The following is a 16,180-nucleotide window of genomic DNA, read 5'->3' on the forward strand; positions in this document are numbered from 1 at the left end:
GGCGACAATGTCGTCAGTTATTTGTTATTTTAGTTCTATTTATAAATCATTTATTACACATTTTATATTACTATTCTTAATATAAAATCTTATTTAATTTTTATTTTAGTTCTAAACACAAGACCTAAATCTATTTTATTTTTTATATTTATGTATTTTTTTAATATAATCCTTTTAACAATAATAATTCTAACCAATACAATTGACGAATAATGATATTTTAAGAAAGACAGTATCTATTTATTATAAATAACTTACTTAAATTTTTTCCTTAATCTCCTCAAATTCTTCAACTAACTCTTATAATTAGGACCGGAAGTAGTATATATTAAGAAAAATCTTAAATTTTATTGATTCTTATTTAAAATGTAATAATTTTTTAATTTTATCCTTATCTAATATATATTATACCTCATACAAATAAAACTAATACAACAATAAATAAAGAGTAAAGTTATACATTGATACAAAAGATTTCCCTCAATACCTCATAAATAAAACCAAAAAAATATTTTCTTTTTTTATCCTATAAATAAAACCAGTAGTTGATTAAAAAAAGTTTTTTAGAGAGAAATCCATAGATAAATGATAAATTAGTTTTACTTCTTTTTATAATATTTCATCTTAATCTGATTTTCAATATACTTGCTCCAGTCCTAAATATAAGACCCATTTTGTAGTATAATTTACACTATAAAATGAGTCTTATATTTAGGGATTACACTACAAAATGGGTTTTATATTTAGGACCGGAGGAGTAACATATTTGAAAAAATTAAAAAAGTTACTAAATTATTCAATTATAGTATATGTTACATGATCTCTGTAAAATAATTATGTATATTATTAAATTATATATTAATTTTTAAGTGAAAAAAATTAGTTTAGAGTAAAACCATAAATATAAATAATTTGATAATTTTTTAAATTTTTTCAAACTAATTAAATGAGTATTATATTAAGGGTTAGAAGTAATAATATTTTTTATGTACTCTAACAAGCTTCTGTAATCAGTGTAAATACTGTAAAATGAATATTTCATGTCATTTTTGCAAAACATTTTATTAAATTTATCTTCCAAATACATAACCATCCTTGTCATTAGCCGACTTCACCACCCGTGTCATTATCCTAGTCATTTGCGATATCACCTTCCATGTCATCAATATGTCTTAATCATCATCCATGTCGGCAATCTAGCCTCTGATCATTTCATCTAAACGAAATCCTTTGGTTCTTTGAAGGGCAATAATTCGTTATCCAATCAAGTTTTTCTCCATTGATAAGAGATAAGATTATTTGATAAGCGTTGGCCCAAAAAACAAAAAAAAATCATTTGATAGGGAATCCAATTTTTTTAACCTAAACAAAATTATTAATAAATTCCCAATAGTATATACTTTTATGAAGTAGGCAAAGGATTTTTTCCTCTTAATCTTTCTAATCTAAATAGTCTATTTATGTAAAAACTCAATACTAATACTCATCCGATTCTAAATATAAAACTTCTTTTGTAGTGTAAATTATACTACAAAAAAGATTTTATATTTAGAACCAGAAGAATACATTACAAATCAACTCTTATACTTGCAAGCGAAGCTTAAAGTTCTTACTAATTTGAGGAGAAATAAGTTTAATACTGCCTCCGGTTCTAATTATTAGGAGAAATAAGTTTAATACTACCTCCGGTCCTAATTATAAGAATCATTTGACTAATTTGAGAAGATTAAGAAAGTAAGTTGAGTTAGTTATTTGTCTTAAACAGGTATTGTCTTTCCTAAAATATCATTGCTAATTAAGTGTATTAACTAGAACTATCATTGTTAGAAGGGTTATTTTGGAAAAATATATATAAATATGAGAGAAAAATTGAATTAAGGTCTTATATTTATGACCAAAATAAAAATCAAATAGAGTCTTATATTAAGGACCGGAGTAGTATGTATTAAGGCCTGATCGATGCCATTAGAAACATGTTCTTCATAAAAAAGCATATTGTTATGTACTCGCTCTCATTAAATTTGTTGTATCTTCAGCCAATATCTATTAACTTTCCGGTTTTAAGCTCCCAGAAAAGTATTCTAATTCATTTTACTTGCATGGATTTCCATAGGTTTCTTAATTCTTACTTTCTTTGGTGATGGAAAAAAGAATTCATTTTTCTCACAGGAATCTTTGTATTTTTAAACTCTCATTTGACTATATACGTATGAATCCGATTTTAAGGTTCCTTATGTGGTCAACTCTATTAAATATTTTCTCTTTTTGACCTGCATCGCTATAAAATATTTGTGAGTGCATATATACACACACATATCCATAGACAAAGATAGAGACGTAACTACCTATATTTAGCACGTGCAAAGCCGCCGGAGTTATCCGCGTCGCGCACCGCACACAATGGTCCAAAGGCAAGAATTGCAAATAAATGTGGCAATTGCGAAGGAAGCCAAAGCATCTACGCATACTCTAGTGACTTTCACTCGGTAATTATCTTCCTCTTCGCGCCGCTCCGCTCTCTGGAGCGTCTTGCTCCCATATGTTTGCTTCTTGATGATTGATCTCTCCGTATGAGTTTCTGTCTAGAATCCTGAAAACCCAGAAAGAAAAGTGTGCATGGAGATGGGGCCTAAGCTTCCATTGATCCACTTGGGAACATCTCCTACCGCCAAATTTTATGTGATTTCTTACAACAAGGGAGAGTTTTGTAAATACAAATTCCCTGCAAGAATAGTTTCAGAGCAGAAGTTCCCGTTCAAGTTCGTGCGACAATCTCTGGGGGATAGATGGAAGCTGAATGATATTAGCACTAGTATGTGATTTCTTTCTATTCTCTGAATTTTCATTTTGAAGTATGTCTGCAAGAATTGATTGTTAGCTATTTGTGTTTATACTCGCGATTGTGTTATTGTTTTCATAAGTCATTATAAATGGTTAGAAAGGAAACTCGTAGTGTCTTAGCTCATAAATGTTACTTGTCCACTCATTTTGATAGTTTCCTAGTTCCGAGGGTTCATTGTTCGCTTGTAGGCGAAGAGCGCAATATCTCTACCATTGGCGGCCTATGATGTTTCAATTTTGGATGATACGTGGTGGAAATTTCTTAGCTATTTGCCATTAGGATAAATAAATGATGACATGTGGAAAGTTTTTTTTTTTTTTTTAAAAAGATCCGATCATTTAATCATATAAAAATTTCCGCTTGATGTGTTTTTATTAGTAAACTTGATAACAAAGATATACAGGTTGTACCCAAATTTTCTCCTCTAGTCTCAACCATAAGTGTGTGGCACAGGATTGATGACAGAGCTAATTGATGAAATAAACATGCACACTGAGAAAGGAACTGGTTAGAATGCAGTTAAAGACTAGAAAATCAACCACCTGGTATCCGTATTAATTCAATGCTTTATTTAAACCAGAAAAAAGGGAAATGCTACTGCAATAAAACTTGTCTCACTGAGGCTTGGTCATTTGCATTGAACTACCAAACTCCCACTTGTTTCTTGGCGAGGCAAGTGCCAGTGGATAAGGCTACTCTTTTTTCCTTTTTCGTTTTCTTGAAATAAATCTTTTATCTGCTTGTCTACTAGCTATGTGGCTATTTCACTTTTCCAACTGCTAGTCAAACTCTTATCACTTGCACTATCCATTTCTCAACTGGACTTATGAACCAGCGAGCATTGACATTAGTCTAGCATGACATCAAACTCCTGGGTTTTTCCATCAGACTAATTATTATTATACATCAGTGTATTTACCACACTCCTCATTTTGGCTGTTCTTTAATTTTAAGCTTCATATTTCTTGAAAGGTTCAATCCAAGAAAGAATATATATGTTGCTATCAAAGACCCAAGACTTTTTGAATGAAGTGTCTTCTCCACTTGCAAAATCTGGTCAAAATAGAAAGTCTGATCCTGAAGAGGATTTTGGATTTCAAGTTATGGAAGACATATTTATGGTAGAGCAGACCATAGAACGCAGAACAGAAAATGGCATTCTTTCTCTAGCTGCTGTTACATGTATTGAGCAATTTAGCAGGTGAATGTGTGTGCCACGTTTTCTCTTTTGTAATATTCTATTTTATTCTTAGATTATGCCTATCAAACTGATATAAAAATTATTATTTGACTTTTTCAAATAAGATATGCAGGATGAATGGGCTGACTGGGAAGAAAATGCAGAAAATTTATGAAGCTCTTGTTCCTGAATCAGTATACAGAGATGCCCGTAATTTGGTTGAATATTGCTGCTTTAGGTTCTTGTCAAGGGATAGTTCTGATATTCATCCTTCCTTAAAGGTACAGTATAATCTATGTAAGGATGATGAAGCGGAAATTTTTTAATGCTCTATTTTGAATTGTATAAACATTTGAAGGTCATTTCAGGAAAAAGAACAGTATGAAATTCCGTCCCCCACCCCCGGGGGGGGATAGAGCTTGTCAGATAAGATATCCTCATTTGGGTTTATGTTTCATCTCTCATTACAAACATGAGGAAGAATATTTTGTTTACTTTATTTTACTCTTTTTCTTCTGAAAGGTCTAGATTTCAATGCATATCTTTTAAAAGCCACAATATTAGGTTTGTTGTTTCTCTGTTGCTGCATATTTTATCTCTTCATTGCAACTTCTTCCTCCCGTCAATCTTTCTGCTCTAGTAAAAAATATCATCAGGCTTTACTTCAGATTGGTGATGATTCATATCAGCAAGCAATCTGAGGATTGTCACCCTTCCTGGTTGGACTTGGTAGATATTATATTCATATATGATGTTTGTTTGGGAGAGGCATGGATCTTTTTTTTTAATCAAATTCCATCTCACCATTGATGCAAATGCTTCAAGCTAATCAGGCATCTGGTTTGCGATAGTGAGTCTATTACAAGATTGTAATTCTGACAGGAGATGGATGGAGGGAGGGAGAAAAGAGGGAAAGAGAGCCTAAAGATCAGAGGGTACGAGAGAGAGCAGGGGAGAGGAGGGAAATAGAGGAAATAGGATCGAACAGTTCACTGTATTATTCTGATTATCATAGACTACAGCAGAGATCAATAGGTCTGTACATATATTTATATAGGCAGCAATAGTCCCCATAACCCATAATACTAACTAAGTAGCTAAATCTTAGACTAAGTCTTGTGACTCCCCTAACTGCCCTTTATTATTGTTGTTGTTGTTGTTATACAACAGAGTCTTAATAGTGTATAGTTGTGCTTATGCATCTCCAGCTTCTTTGCCACCTGAAGAAACCCGTGTAAGAGTCCTCAGTCTTTTATAGCTAACCTTACCCATGTCCTCCTCTAGTTTGAGTAGCTTGTTCTCAAAATCCTTTGCAATTTCTACCATCTAGATTTGTGCCTTTGATTTCGTTCTAATGTTATGTGGTGTATATTGATTTAGTCACCAGTCTTTTAACTCATACTTGTGCTTTCTCTCATTATGTTAACTGTTATGGAAATCTCCGGTTAATACCTCTTGGATTGATTGCAAATTTGTGCTTTGAGCAATCACTTGGACTGGTTATCGGATTTTACAGTTCAATTGCCTTTGTTTTGTTTTACCTTGAGGACATAGATTAAATTTGTATTTTTAACTACTGGTGAGGATTCTTCTCCCCTATCCCTCCCTCCCTCTTGTGCTGGCACACCCATAATTTAATTCCATATAAAACTTTATGTTGTCATTCTCAATATGGTAATCTGGAAAGTGGACTGATGTGATGCCTGTTTATCTGAACATTATGATGTTTGCAGGAACCTGCTTTTCAGAGGCTCATTTTCATAACCATGCTTGCATGGGAAAACCCGTACAGTGATGAGCTTTCAACCATGCCAGAGAAGGCATCTTTTCAGGTCATTTCTTTCGTATATCAATTCAGCCACTCTTGGAAATATTTATGTTCTTCGAGCTGCTTATGGAAGATTTGTGTAGCAAAAATTTGGCTCACCTGAAGTTCAGGTGGAACTTTAGAGAATAAAGTGATAGCCATTGATGAGAAACTTAAGTCAGTCTGTTTCCACAGATTAATGTGTTATTGTCAGGCCTCTTGTATGTTATAAATTTTTATGGGATTGATTTATCATCATGGTTGATCCAGTTCACATTGTGTGAGCTTTACTTTAGAGGACTTGTTTCCTGTGAGGAGACATAATGGTTTAACTTAAAGCCTCCCATGCTTTGATTTTGTCTACCTGACTTGACGTTGAAATTTTGAGGATGGAAAACTGAAATTCACTCCTACTAAGGTTCATTTTCTCCCTTAACTCTATTGATGCCTTTATTCATTTATTGTGGGTGCAATCTGTTTCTATACTTTATGCAATTTTTTAGACTTTCTGTGAAGAAGGAAGGGCAAGTGCATTTGGAAACTTTTTGTATCAAAGTTATCAAATAATGAATCAGCCTCTTACTACAATAGGCATTGACTAAGAATTATCATCTATCGGATGGAAAGTGAATTTGGAGTAAGATAGCTCAGCCAATTTATTACATAAATTTAATGAATGATATCCTGTTTAGAAATTTTGGTCCAAGTTTTCTCGCATTTTTAGATTGTTTTTTTCCCAGTTCTTTCTTTTATGTGATGATTAGGGAGGGAGGGAGAACTTTTGATAATTATTTCTTATTGGCTCTGCAGAGTAAGCTTGTCACAGAAGAGGCTTTTGTTCGGCTTGCTCCTGCTGTCTCTGGTGTGGTTGACCGCCCCACAGCACACAATCTATTCAAAGCTCTAGCCGGTGATCGAGGGGGAATCTCTTTGAGCTTGTGGCTGACTTACATTAACGAACTTGTCAAGTGAGTTTGATCTTTTGGTTGGAGATATGATAAATCTCTTGCCAAGGCATCCAAGCAACATGTGGTTCTGATCACACAACTTACAGAAAGATAAATGGATTAACAAATTACCTATCTCAAGCGCATCTAGTGCAGTAGGCACTCTATATGTTTGGATCTGGTTAGCTATGGTCATTAAACAGATAGAAAAAAATGGAATTCCTTTTTTCTTCCGTAGATGACATTTTTTGTCATGAAAGGAATTTCAGAACTGTCTATGTCCGATTTTAATACATGTGGTGGATGCTCCTCTTCTAGTCTCTTCTTTTATTAGTTCCTCCAAACTTTTTGTAATCATGTCACTTCAGGCTCCTTTCATTGTTATTCAAATTTTTAATCTAGTACACTGATGTTCATGGCAGGATATCTCCTGAGTAGGTGCATCTCCATCTCCTATTAGAAAGATTATCGAAATTTTTGCTTGCATTGTCTTTTTTATGGTTTGTTCTGTCTACATAGTTGTTTGATTCTGCTGGCTTGCTCTTTAAAGTTTTTAGACAATCTGTTACTCTAAGACAAATATGCTTAACTTGTACTGGTGTTTCTGTAGAGTATATGAAGGACATAAGTCATATCATATTCCGGTGTTTCCTCAACTTTCTGAGGAGAGAATTCTATGCATTGGCTCCAACAGCAAGCGGCCTGTGCTAAAATGGGAGAAGAATATGGCATGGCCCGGCAAACTCACTCTTACTGATAGAGCCATCTATTTTGAGGTATTTCATAATTTCCTGAGATGCTAATATGATATATTTTCATAGACTTTGATATTTGCATAATTACATCTTTTTAAAATATGTAATCTATGAAATTATCCGATCTATTTCTCTTGCTATTGGCAAAATTTTATACAAGGTCATCCTCTTACCATCGAAAGGAAGGGATCTCAGAAAAGATGTCCTATGATTAGTTTTGGTGTCTGTTATGGCACAGAAAGTTAGATTTTAACTGGAACAAAGTCGAATGCTGTGGCATCCCAAAATATCTCTGAATAGTTACGTACTTGGCCTAGTTGCATGACTTTCCCCCTTGACTATATGGGCTCTTCTTCCATTTGGGATCCTTTAGTATTTACTTACCCTAGGTATGTAAGTTCCAATACTTGTAACGTAGTTTCTGGTAATAAGACCACCGGGACCTGTCACATTTTGATAGAAACTTTTTTGATGAACAACAAAAATTCGTGGGATGAAGAGATGACTATGAGGAAATTGAGAAGTATTGTAAAGATGAAAAAATAATGGTAAGATATGAAGAAAGACGGCTAAGAAGATGGTTCTCTCTAACGTCATTTGTTAGCCGACAGAAATCACTTTTGTTCATACCTGAAATGCTTTATTGATATCTAAGTATGCAACTCTATTGACCATTTTTAAATCTATGTTTCAGACCGTTGGCTTATTGGGAGAGAAGAAAGCCTTGAGATTGGATCTTTCAGGTGAAGGATTACGGGTGGAGAAAGCAAAAGTTGGACCTTTGGGGTCTTCTATTTTTGACTCTGCTGTTTCTATTTCTCTTGGCCCCGACTCCGAGTATGATCTTCTACAGTTACTGAATCATGTATTCATGGTGTGATGCAAGACCAGTAACAAGAAAAGGAGGAAAATGCATAATAAATAAGGGACAATTAAATTATTACCAAAAAAGAAAAAGAACTTTGTTAATCAATCAGTCTGAGCTGTCTAACCCTAGCTATTAGGGGTCCTATATAGAGCCCACGGATGCATTAAAATATAAGATGATTGGACAATCTAAAATACCAGAGTATATTCACTCAAAAAAAAAAAAAAAGAACAAGAGTATAGGAAAATCTTAATAAATAATCAAATAAAATCCTAACAGATTGTTGAAATAAGTCAATGTATAATAAATCAAACCACAATCCTTTGATATTATTTTTTCACGCCCAGAATATATCTTGAATAATTTCTCATTAGGTTGTCATGCAAACAAATGATGCGTGGTTGATAACCCAACAAAATCTCATGTTCTCAAGTGAGATAACTCAAAAGTTTTCATGTGTTCTCTTAGCCCTTTAAGAGCATGATTATGGTTTACAATTATACATCTACTTTATATCCAGGGATTTTTGGTTTCCTTCCCTTGGGGATTCTAAGTTGCCGTACAATTATAGAAATACATCGTATCATCATGTCCTTTTTAGCTGGATAGTGGTTCTCCCACAATTTTAAAAATTCTTATATTTGTTTTTCTACTTTTATTCATATTCAGGTCAGACACATGGGTGCTTGAATTTGTTGACTTGGGAGGTGATATGAGAAGAGATGTTTGGTATGCATTATTAAGTGAAATTATTGCTTTACACAAGTTTGTACGCGAGTATGGACCTGATGATTCTGATGAATCATTGCATGATGTGTATGGTTCCCGCAAAGGAAAGGAAAGAGCAACAGCCAGTGCTATTAATGGTATTGCCAGGCTCAAAGTCCTCCAACACTTGCGGAAGTTGCTGGATGATCCCAGCAAACTTGTTCAGTTCTCATATTTGAAAAATGCACCACATGGTGATATTGTCCTTCAAACTTTGGCTGTAAATTATTGGAGTGGCCCTCTAGTTACAGGATTTATGAATACCCGAAATAAACTGATTCAAGAGACCAGGCCTTCTAATGAATTACCTGATAGTCGTAACCATGCTTTTGACATAGATGGCAGTGTCTACCTACAGAAATGGATGAAATCTCCATCTTGGGCATCTGGTCCTTCCACAAATTTCTGGAAGAGTTCTTCAACTAAACAAGGTTTAGTATTAAGTAAGAATCTAGTTGTGGCTGATTTATCACTCGTAGAAAGAGCTGCAATAACATGCAAGAAAAAGCACCAGGCTGTAGAGAAAACTCAAGCTACGATTGATGCTGCAACTCTACAAGGCATACCCAGTAATATTGATCTTTTCAAGGTTGGTAACGTTTCGTTTGGTATTCTCTCTTATAGTTCACTTTTGGTTCTTTCCGAGCAATTCTTTTAATGATAGATCTCTTTCAAAGTAGTAATCTACGTAATTATAGAAACTCAAAATGAAACTTGCAGATTGGAATCTACAGATTTCGATTTCAAATCTTGTTGATTGATATTATTACCATTTCTGATAAATTCTAGACACAATTGGTGTTGCCTGATAACATTGGGAATAACCTGAGTTTGAGGAAATTCCACCTGAGAACCATGTAAAGTAATATTTATAATAAAAGAGACTAACAACTCTTAAAAGACTGAACCTACTACTGATGCTTTCTAAAGTTATCATTGGTGCCATCTAAAGATGCAATTTGTTCTTCCCAATCTTACAAAAATGCATTCATCCTCTCGATTTTGAGGTCATTCATCATGCTGACAAGTTTCTTTTTAATCATTCTACCACTCTATTGAATAAATATTCTTTATTTAATGAGAGAAGGACCCTGGTCAAATTAATTCCAAGTCTATTGCCTCGACAGCTGATTTTTGAGGAGTTAGAGAGTTTTATGTGACCACCCTTTTCTGGATTACGTGGACATTCTTTGTTACATGCGATGCTATACGTTGCCACAATGCCACTTGACAATCCTTGCAATTTGTAGTAGAACAAAGATTCCCTTTTCTCTTTCATTTTACTCTCACGATCTAAATAATAACATGCCAAAACTTTTACATTCATCAAGTTTGATATTGCACTGTTCCTTCTACTTGTCCTAATTCTTACGTGATGGTGAATGGCATTTATGACGGATGAATAATAATATACTACCTCTGATCCTAATTATAGGATCTCATTTGTAGGCTATAAACAAGGTCTTATAATTAAAACCGGAGGTAGTAGTTAATTGCAGATTGAGTTCAGTTTATGGCACAGTTTTGTAGAAGCATTAAAATTTCACCTTGACTACGTCCTGGTTACTAGTGCTCCTTTTTGTTCTATTCTTTTAGTAACATCCCGAAATCATAAACTGTTAAACAGAGACATTGTTCTTGTGCAGGAGCTTATGTTTCCTCTGAGCTTAACCGTGAGAAATTTTGAGAAATTAAGGCGCTGGGAGGAGCCACAGATGACTGTTGCATTTCTGGGAGTTGTCTACACGGTAATTTCTAGGTAGATCCTTTCCCCTATTAACTCATGTTTCTTTTGATTGTTATCTTTAGCTCATTTACAACTGCAGTGAGTCTCAAGTTGATGTGAAGATCCATTGACTTATAGGCATTTATTTGCTGAATTTATTTTTTATGGAAAAATGTATTGTTGATAAGAGAAAAACAATACGCTATAAAAGACGAGATATCCTCCCTAAAAAGAAAATTACAGTCTTGCCATCCACAACTTTACATAAGAAGTGAAAAATTGCAGTCTTCCAAAAAGGAAAAATTTATACGAAGTTAATGACTATGATGGCTTTATTGTACAATACCATCTTCATATATTGGAACTGAGACAATGTTATATATGGGATCATGTAAATTGCCCAATATACCTACAACGTTTCTCTCCAATGGGCCCCTATTTTCTCAGAAAATTTAGTTATGACTTCACTCAGTTTTTATTGAGTAGTGTTAAGTTATAATATAGGTTTTGACCTTTCAACTTATAAACAGTATTCACATTGCTCTCTCCATCTTCGATATTCAATAGAGATCTGAAATTTTTGCATTGATATCTTGTTCTGCTGTTTCAAAGATTTGGAGTTTATGAAAGTGAAAATGTGTGCTAAAAGAAATGTCCTGGACACGCTTATCTGTCTACCTGTAGTACCTTTTAACTTGTAACACGAGTTTTTATTGTTTGGCCATGTATGCCTTCCTTACGGAAACTGAGTTCCATTCTCTCTATTTTAACTCGTCAGTAAAAAGTTTCTATTGGGCCGTGATATATATCTTCTTTATGGACTTGCACTGAAGGCATTTTTCATGATGGAACATAGTAATAAAATTCGTTTTTTCAAAATGCACTTCAGTGGTTGATTTTGAGCTAATTGCTTTGGTCAAAGCTGAATGAATTATTTATCCTTGTATGTTACTGTACTCTGAGCTGATGTATATATGTTGATTTTCCCTACCAGAAATTTGCTGTCATATGTTTTTCCCATAACGCTGATGATTTTGGGAGCTGGAATGCTGACAATCAGGGGGCTTAAGGAGCAAGGCCGTCTTGGACGGTCTTTCGGTAAAGTCACAATACGTGATCAGCCTCCATCAAATACCATACAAAAGATAATTGCTGTAAAAGATGCCATGCGTGATGTTGAGAGTTATATGCAGCAAGTGAATGTTGCACTTCTCAAAATGCGTGCTATTTTACTCTCAGGTCATCCACAGGTACAATAATGTGGATAATGGAAAATTATTTATGTCGAACAATGTCTTGCCTCATGATATTGTTTGTTTTGGTGGCTTTTAAAATCCCGTCGTTGATGTACATTCATTTTGACCCTTTTCAGGTGACTACGGAGGTGGCATTGCTACTGTTATCTTCCGCATCTGTTCTCCTCATTATCCCATTTAAGTACATTCTTTCCTTTCTTATCCTGGATCTCTTTACACGAGAGCTTGAGTTCAGGAGAGAAATGGTAAAGAGGTTCATTAGTATGATGAGGGAGCGTTGGCATGCAGTCCCTGCTGCCCCTGTAGTAGTTTTACCATATGAAAATGATGAGTCCAGATCAGGAAGTCCGCTAAAGGAAACTGAGAACCAAGAAAAACCACAAGGAAATCAGAATGTTGTTAAGTCCAGATAGATAGCTGCACCATGATCATGGTTGTTTATAGAATATATGGATGTAATTTTCTATCAATTATTTTGTAAAGCAGAGGACATTTGGGTATTGGCTTGACTTTCTTTGATGAAATGCATGATCTGATCAGTCTTAACTCCAGTTCTGAAAGAGTTCGGTATAGTTTTTAAGTGTTGCTATCAAAATTTCCAGCAAGACATGAGATGATATATCCCAGTAGCACACAGCTCTGTATTTTATGCTTTTGTTGAAGTTTATGGCGCACATATAAAGAAACTTTAAAGTTTGTCTACATGTGATAAGAAAGCAATTTTTTATGAGCAACATCAGCCTTGTTGGATTTTCTTCTCCATACGATCTTATATTAATTCATCCATGGGGAATCAAAATTCTATGAAATGAATTATGCTGTGAGAGTGGAAATTGTTTTTCCAAGGAGATAAAGGATTTCTGGAGCTAACAGATGAGGAATTTCTCTACTCACTTTATTGCTCCACCCCATTTCTTTTCCCACCACAATCTCAGATGAAAGTCTCAGCCTGCAGAAATTGTTCCATTTGATTCAGTATGTTACATTTTCTTTTAATGCTGCTTTTAGGGGATTTAACTATATTTTATGCAAATAGCTTCCCACACGAGGCGTATAGAGTGTTGGTGCCGAGTCTCCACTGGGCAAGTTATTATGACTACTAATTGTTAGATTGCTTCTTCTTCAAATATGTCCACCATATTTTCCTCTGCTTGCCATAGGTAACAAGCTGAAATCAAAAATTTGAAACTCGCTCTGCAATTGATTGAAATAATCTTAGATTGCCAGTGGCCTAGCGCCACAATGGCATCATTAACCTACCTGAAAAGGGCTTGTTGCTCACGTATGTACCATTATTAGCATCTGCACATAGGAGGAGGAAAGGACAACACTCACTATAACCACATATGGTATTATATTGATCATTGATGTACATAAATAAGGAAGACGTTGGAAAAAAAAAAAAAAGAGGAAAAGCAGAAAGAAAACTCAAATGAAGATAGAAGATGAAGTCAACTGGCAGCAGAGTGAAAATGCTGGACCAGTTAGAAGTTCATGACCAGGTTTAGATTGCTAATACAAACTTCAGATTGATAAAATTTAAACTAACTTAACTTCTTTTATCAAGCTAATATAAATTACACACACAGCTATTTATGACTACTATTTCTTGTTTAATTCCCTTATTTCCAATGTCTTGCTTTTATTTATTTTAAGGTGAGTGTTTAATTTTTGTCAGTTCACATTTGCATCATCATCCTTTGCCTGTTTCTTACTTTTCCTGTTCTGAGGAAAAAAAGATTGCGCTTTCGACTTTCATGGGAAAAGTGAAAATATAATGACTTCATTCCGCAAGAGACTCGTCCTTCTTCACGCACGAAAACTGTACTGTTGGTATGTGGTGGATGGTATTTTAATTTGCGAGAAGATAAATCCACTATGCGCACCATTCATTGCTGTGGTGTACGTACGTGCCAGTCAATATGGCAGACCAGATTTTTTTTTAAAATATTGGCAATAGTGTGTCTTGTTTCATTAATTTGTTTATGCATTTGGATTGTTTTGGAAGCTTTACAACACAGCCATTTTCTTAAAAGTAAGAATCTTGGACAACTTACATATGTGAACGCTGTAACTTAGAGTATCATCATGTCATTTTAAAGTTGAAATTAATTTTTGTCAGGTCGAGAGTATTAAGGTTAAACTGTTTCCAACATATGTGCTCTTTGAAATTCAAACTTGTCTTCTCTCTCCTCACAAGAATAAGATCGCTTACCAGCTCAATTATGTACCCACAGCTTGTTGCTAATTCAGTTAAGTTTTAGACCGAAACCAATCTACAACAATATTTTCTAGACTGAATTTATTTAGACATTTGGTTCATATAAAGTCTAAAAGAGTTTATTTTTTTTCATTAGTTTGAAGTTATAAATTTATATTTTGATATATGTGTGACTACTTTATATGACATATAAGATCCAAAAAGAGCATATATGACTTCTTAAATTGGGTGCGGCCATAATGGGTCTCAAAGCTCCACTACAAATGAACTGATGTACTTAAATGAATTGAATCATTCATAAGATAGTATTATATTATATATATATATATATATATAGGGTTAATATAAATTTTGATCCCTCAAATTTGGACCCAATTTGGTATTGGTCCTGAAATTTAAAACGTGTGGTATTGGTCTATCAAATTATGTCCGTTTCAGACCGTTGGTCCCTGGCATCTTGGCACCGTTAAATTCTGCTGACATGGTGTTAACACCATTAAATATAAATTTTGATCCCTCAAATTTGGGACCATTTTGGTATTGGTCCCTAAAATTTAAAACTGATGGTATTGGTCCCTCAAATTATATCTGTTTCTAGCTATTAGTCCCCAATAGCTTTAGGCCCTCCTCTTTTTATATATTTCTGTAGAACCCTCTGCTTTGCTCTTATCTGGTTTCGGCGGCTCTAGTGGCTTACTGGTCGTGCTTGCCTTCTTGTTGGAGTTGCCGATGATGTTCTTGTTACTTCTTCTCAAGCTTCTTACCCTGGTGATGGGCTTCTCTTTTTTCTTGGGAGGTTCATCATCGTCTGTATTAGAAGCAGATGGCTTCAATGGGGGTGGTTTTGTATCTGAAGCTGGCTTCTTCTTCTCATGAACTGTTAAGTCACCCTTTTGGCCAAAGGTAACGGAGAAGGTAGAAGGTTTAGCTGAGAATGCACTGCGTTTCCTCCACACTAATATAGGAGCAGAAGCTTTGTGTTTTGACAAAAGTGAATCCCAGATTGCATAGGGTCTCTTCAACCACAGCCTTCCATTGCTCATGTCACATCATCAAGCTTTAGTTGCCAAGTCAGATGCCACATCATAGGTTAACAAAGTTAGTGCCAACTCAGATGAATTTGATGGCCTAAAGCTATCAGGGACCAACGGCCAAAAACGGATATAATTTGAGGGACCAATACCATTGGTTTTAAATTTCATGGACCAATACCAACATGGCCCCAAATTTGAGGGACCAAAATTTATATTAACCCAAAACTAGGTCATATGCCACCTACATGCCAACTCATTGGTTCATGTCTAGGTCATATGCCACTTATATGTCCAACTCATCGGTTAACGGTGTTAACGCCATGTTAGCAGAATTTAACGGTGTCAAGATGTCAGGGACTAACGGTCTAAAACGGACATAATTTGAGGGACCAATACCTCACGTTTTAAATTTCAGGGACCAATACCAAATTAGGTCCAAATTTGAGAGACCAAAATTTGTATTAACCCATATATATATATATATATATAGACAACTCTTGACAAAAGGCGCAGGGTAATAGAATGGTAGTATATTAATAAAATTGGGTAGATCTTAGTCATTGAATCATCAAATGATTAACATTATTTTAATCAAATGGAATTTCTGTTAGGAAGCTAAACACTCTACACACACACACACACATATATATATTCTATTGCACACTAAGATAAATAATAAAAATAATGCTGGATTGCACATGGCCGTGGCTGTGCCTGGAGTCACGGTAACAATTTGCTTTTGAAGTTATGTTTTTTGTTATTTCATGTGACGATGG

The 16,180-nt window shown here is 34.6% G+C and overlaps 1 protein-coding gene across 2 annotated transcripts; it reads left to right on the plus strand.

Annotated features, from left to right (window-relative positions):
- The first annotated feature begins 2,410 nt into the window (after window positions 1–2,410).
- On the plus strand, window positions 2,411–12,626 carry LOC114744111 (uncharacterized). Of its 2 annotated transcripts, XM_028932295.1 has the most exons (12): window positions 2,411–2,486; window positions 2,587–2,812; window positions 3,815–4,043; window positions 4,156–4,303; window positions 5,756–5,854; window positions 6,640–6,797; window positions 7,387–7,552; window positions 8,226–8,368; window positions 9,069–9,756; window positions 10,814–10,926; window positions 11,888–12,143; window positions 12,266–12,626. In XM_028932295.1, the coding sequence occupies exons 2-12, from the start codon at window positions 2,617–2,619 to the stop codon at window positions 12,560–12,562; spliced, it is 2,493 nt and encodes an 830-aa protein (XP_028788128.1). In that variant the 5' UTR covers window positions 2,411–2,486; window positions 2,587–2,616; the 3' UTR covers window positions 12,563–12,626. The 2 variants fall into 2 exon arrangements, with proteins under 2 accessions (XP_028788128.1, XP_028788129.1); XM_028932296.1 differs by lacking the exons at window positions 2,411–2,486; window positions 2,587–2,812 and having other exon boundaries at window positions 3,933–4,043; window positions 4,148–4,303.
- The last annotated feature ends 3,554 nt before the right edge of the window (window positions 12,627–16,180 follow it).

Source organism: Neltuma alba, unplaced genomic scaffold, assembly GCF_004799145.2.
Source record: "Neltuma alba isolate B1F8T4 unplaced genomic scaffold, ASM479914v2 tig00004267_pilon, whole genome shotgun sequence".
NCBI classification, from domain to species: domain Eukaryota; kingdom Viridiplantae; phylum Streptophyta; class Magnoliopsida; order Fabales; family Fabaceae; genus Neltuma; species Neltuma alba.

Excerpts from the sequence above, each read along its gene's own strand:
- LOC114744111 (XM_028932295.1), top strand. The coding sequence starts at position 2,617 with ATGGAGATGGGGCCTAAGCTTCCATTGATCCACTTGGGAACATCTCCT. Across the intron at positions 5,855-6,639 it reads CAGAGAAGGCATCTTTTCAG|AGTAAGCTTGTCACAGAAGA; the intron begins GTCATTTCTTTC and ends TTGGCTCTGCAG. Across the intron at positions 9,757-10,813 it reads GTAATATTGATCTTTTCAAG|GAGCTTATGTTTCCTCTGAG; the intron begins GTTGGTAACGTT and ends GTTCTTGTGCAG.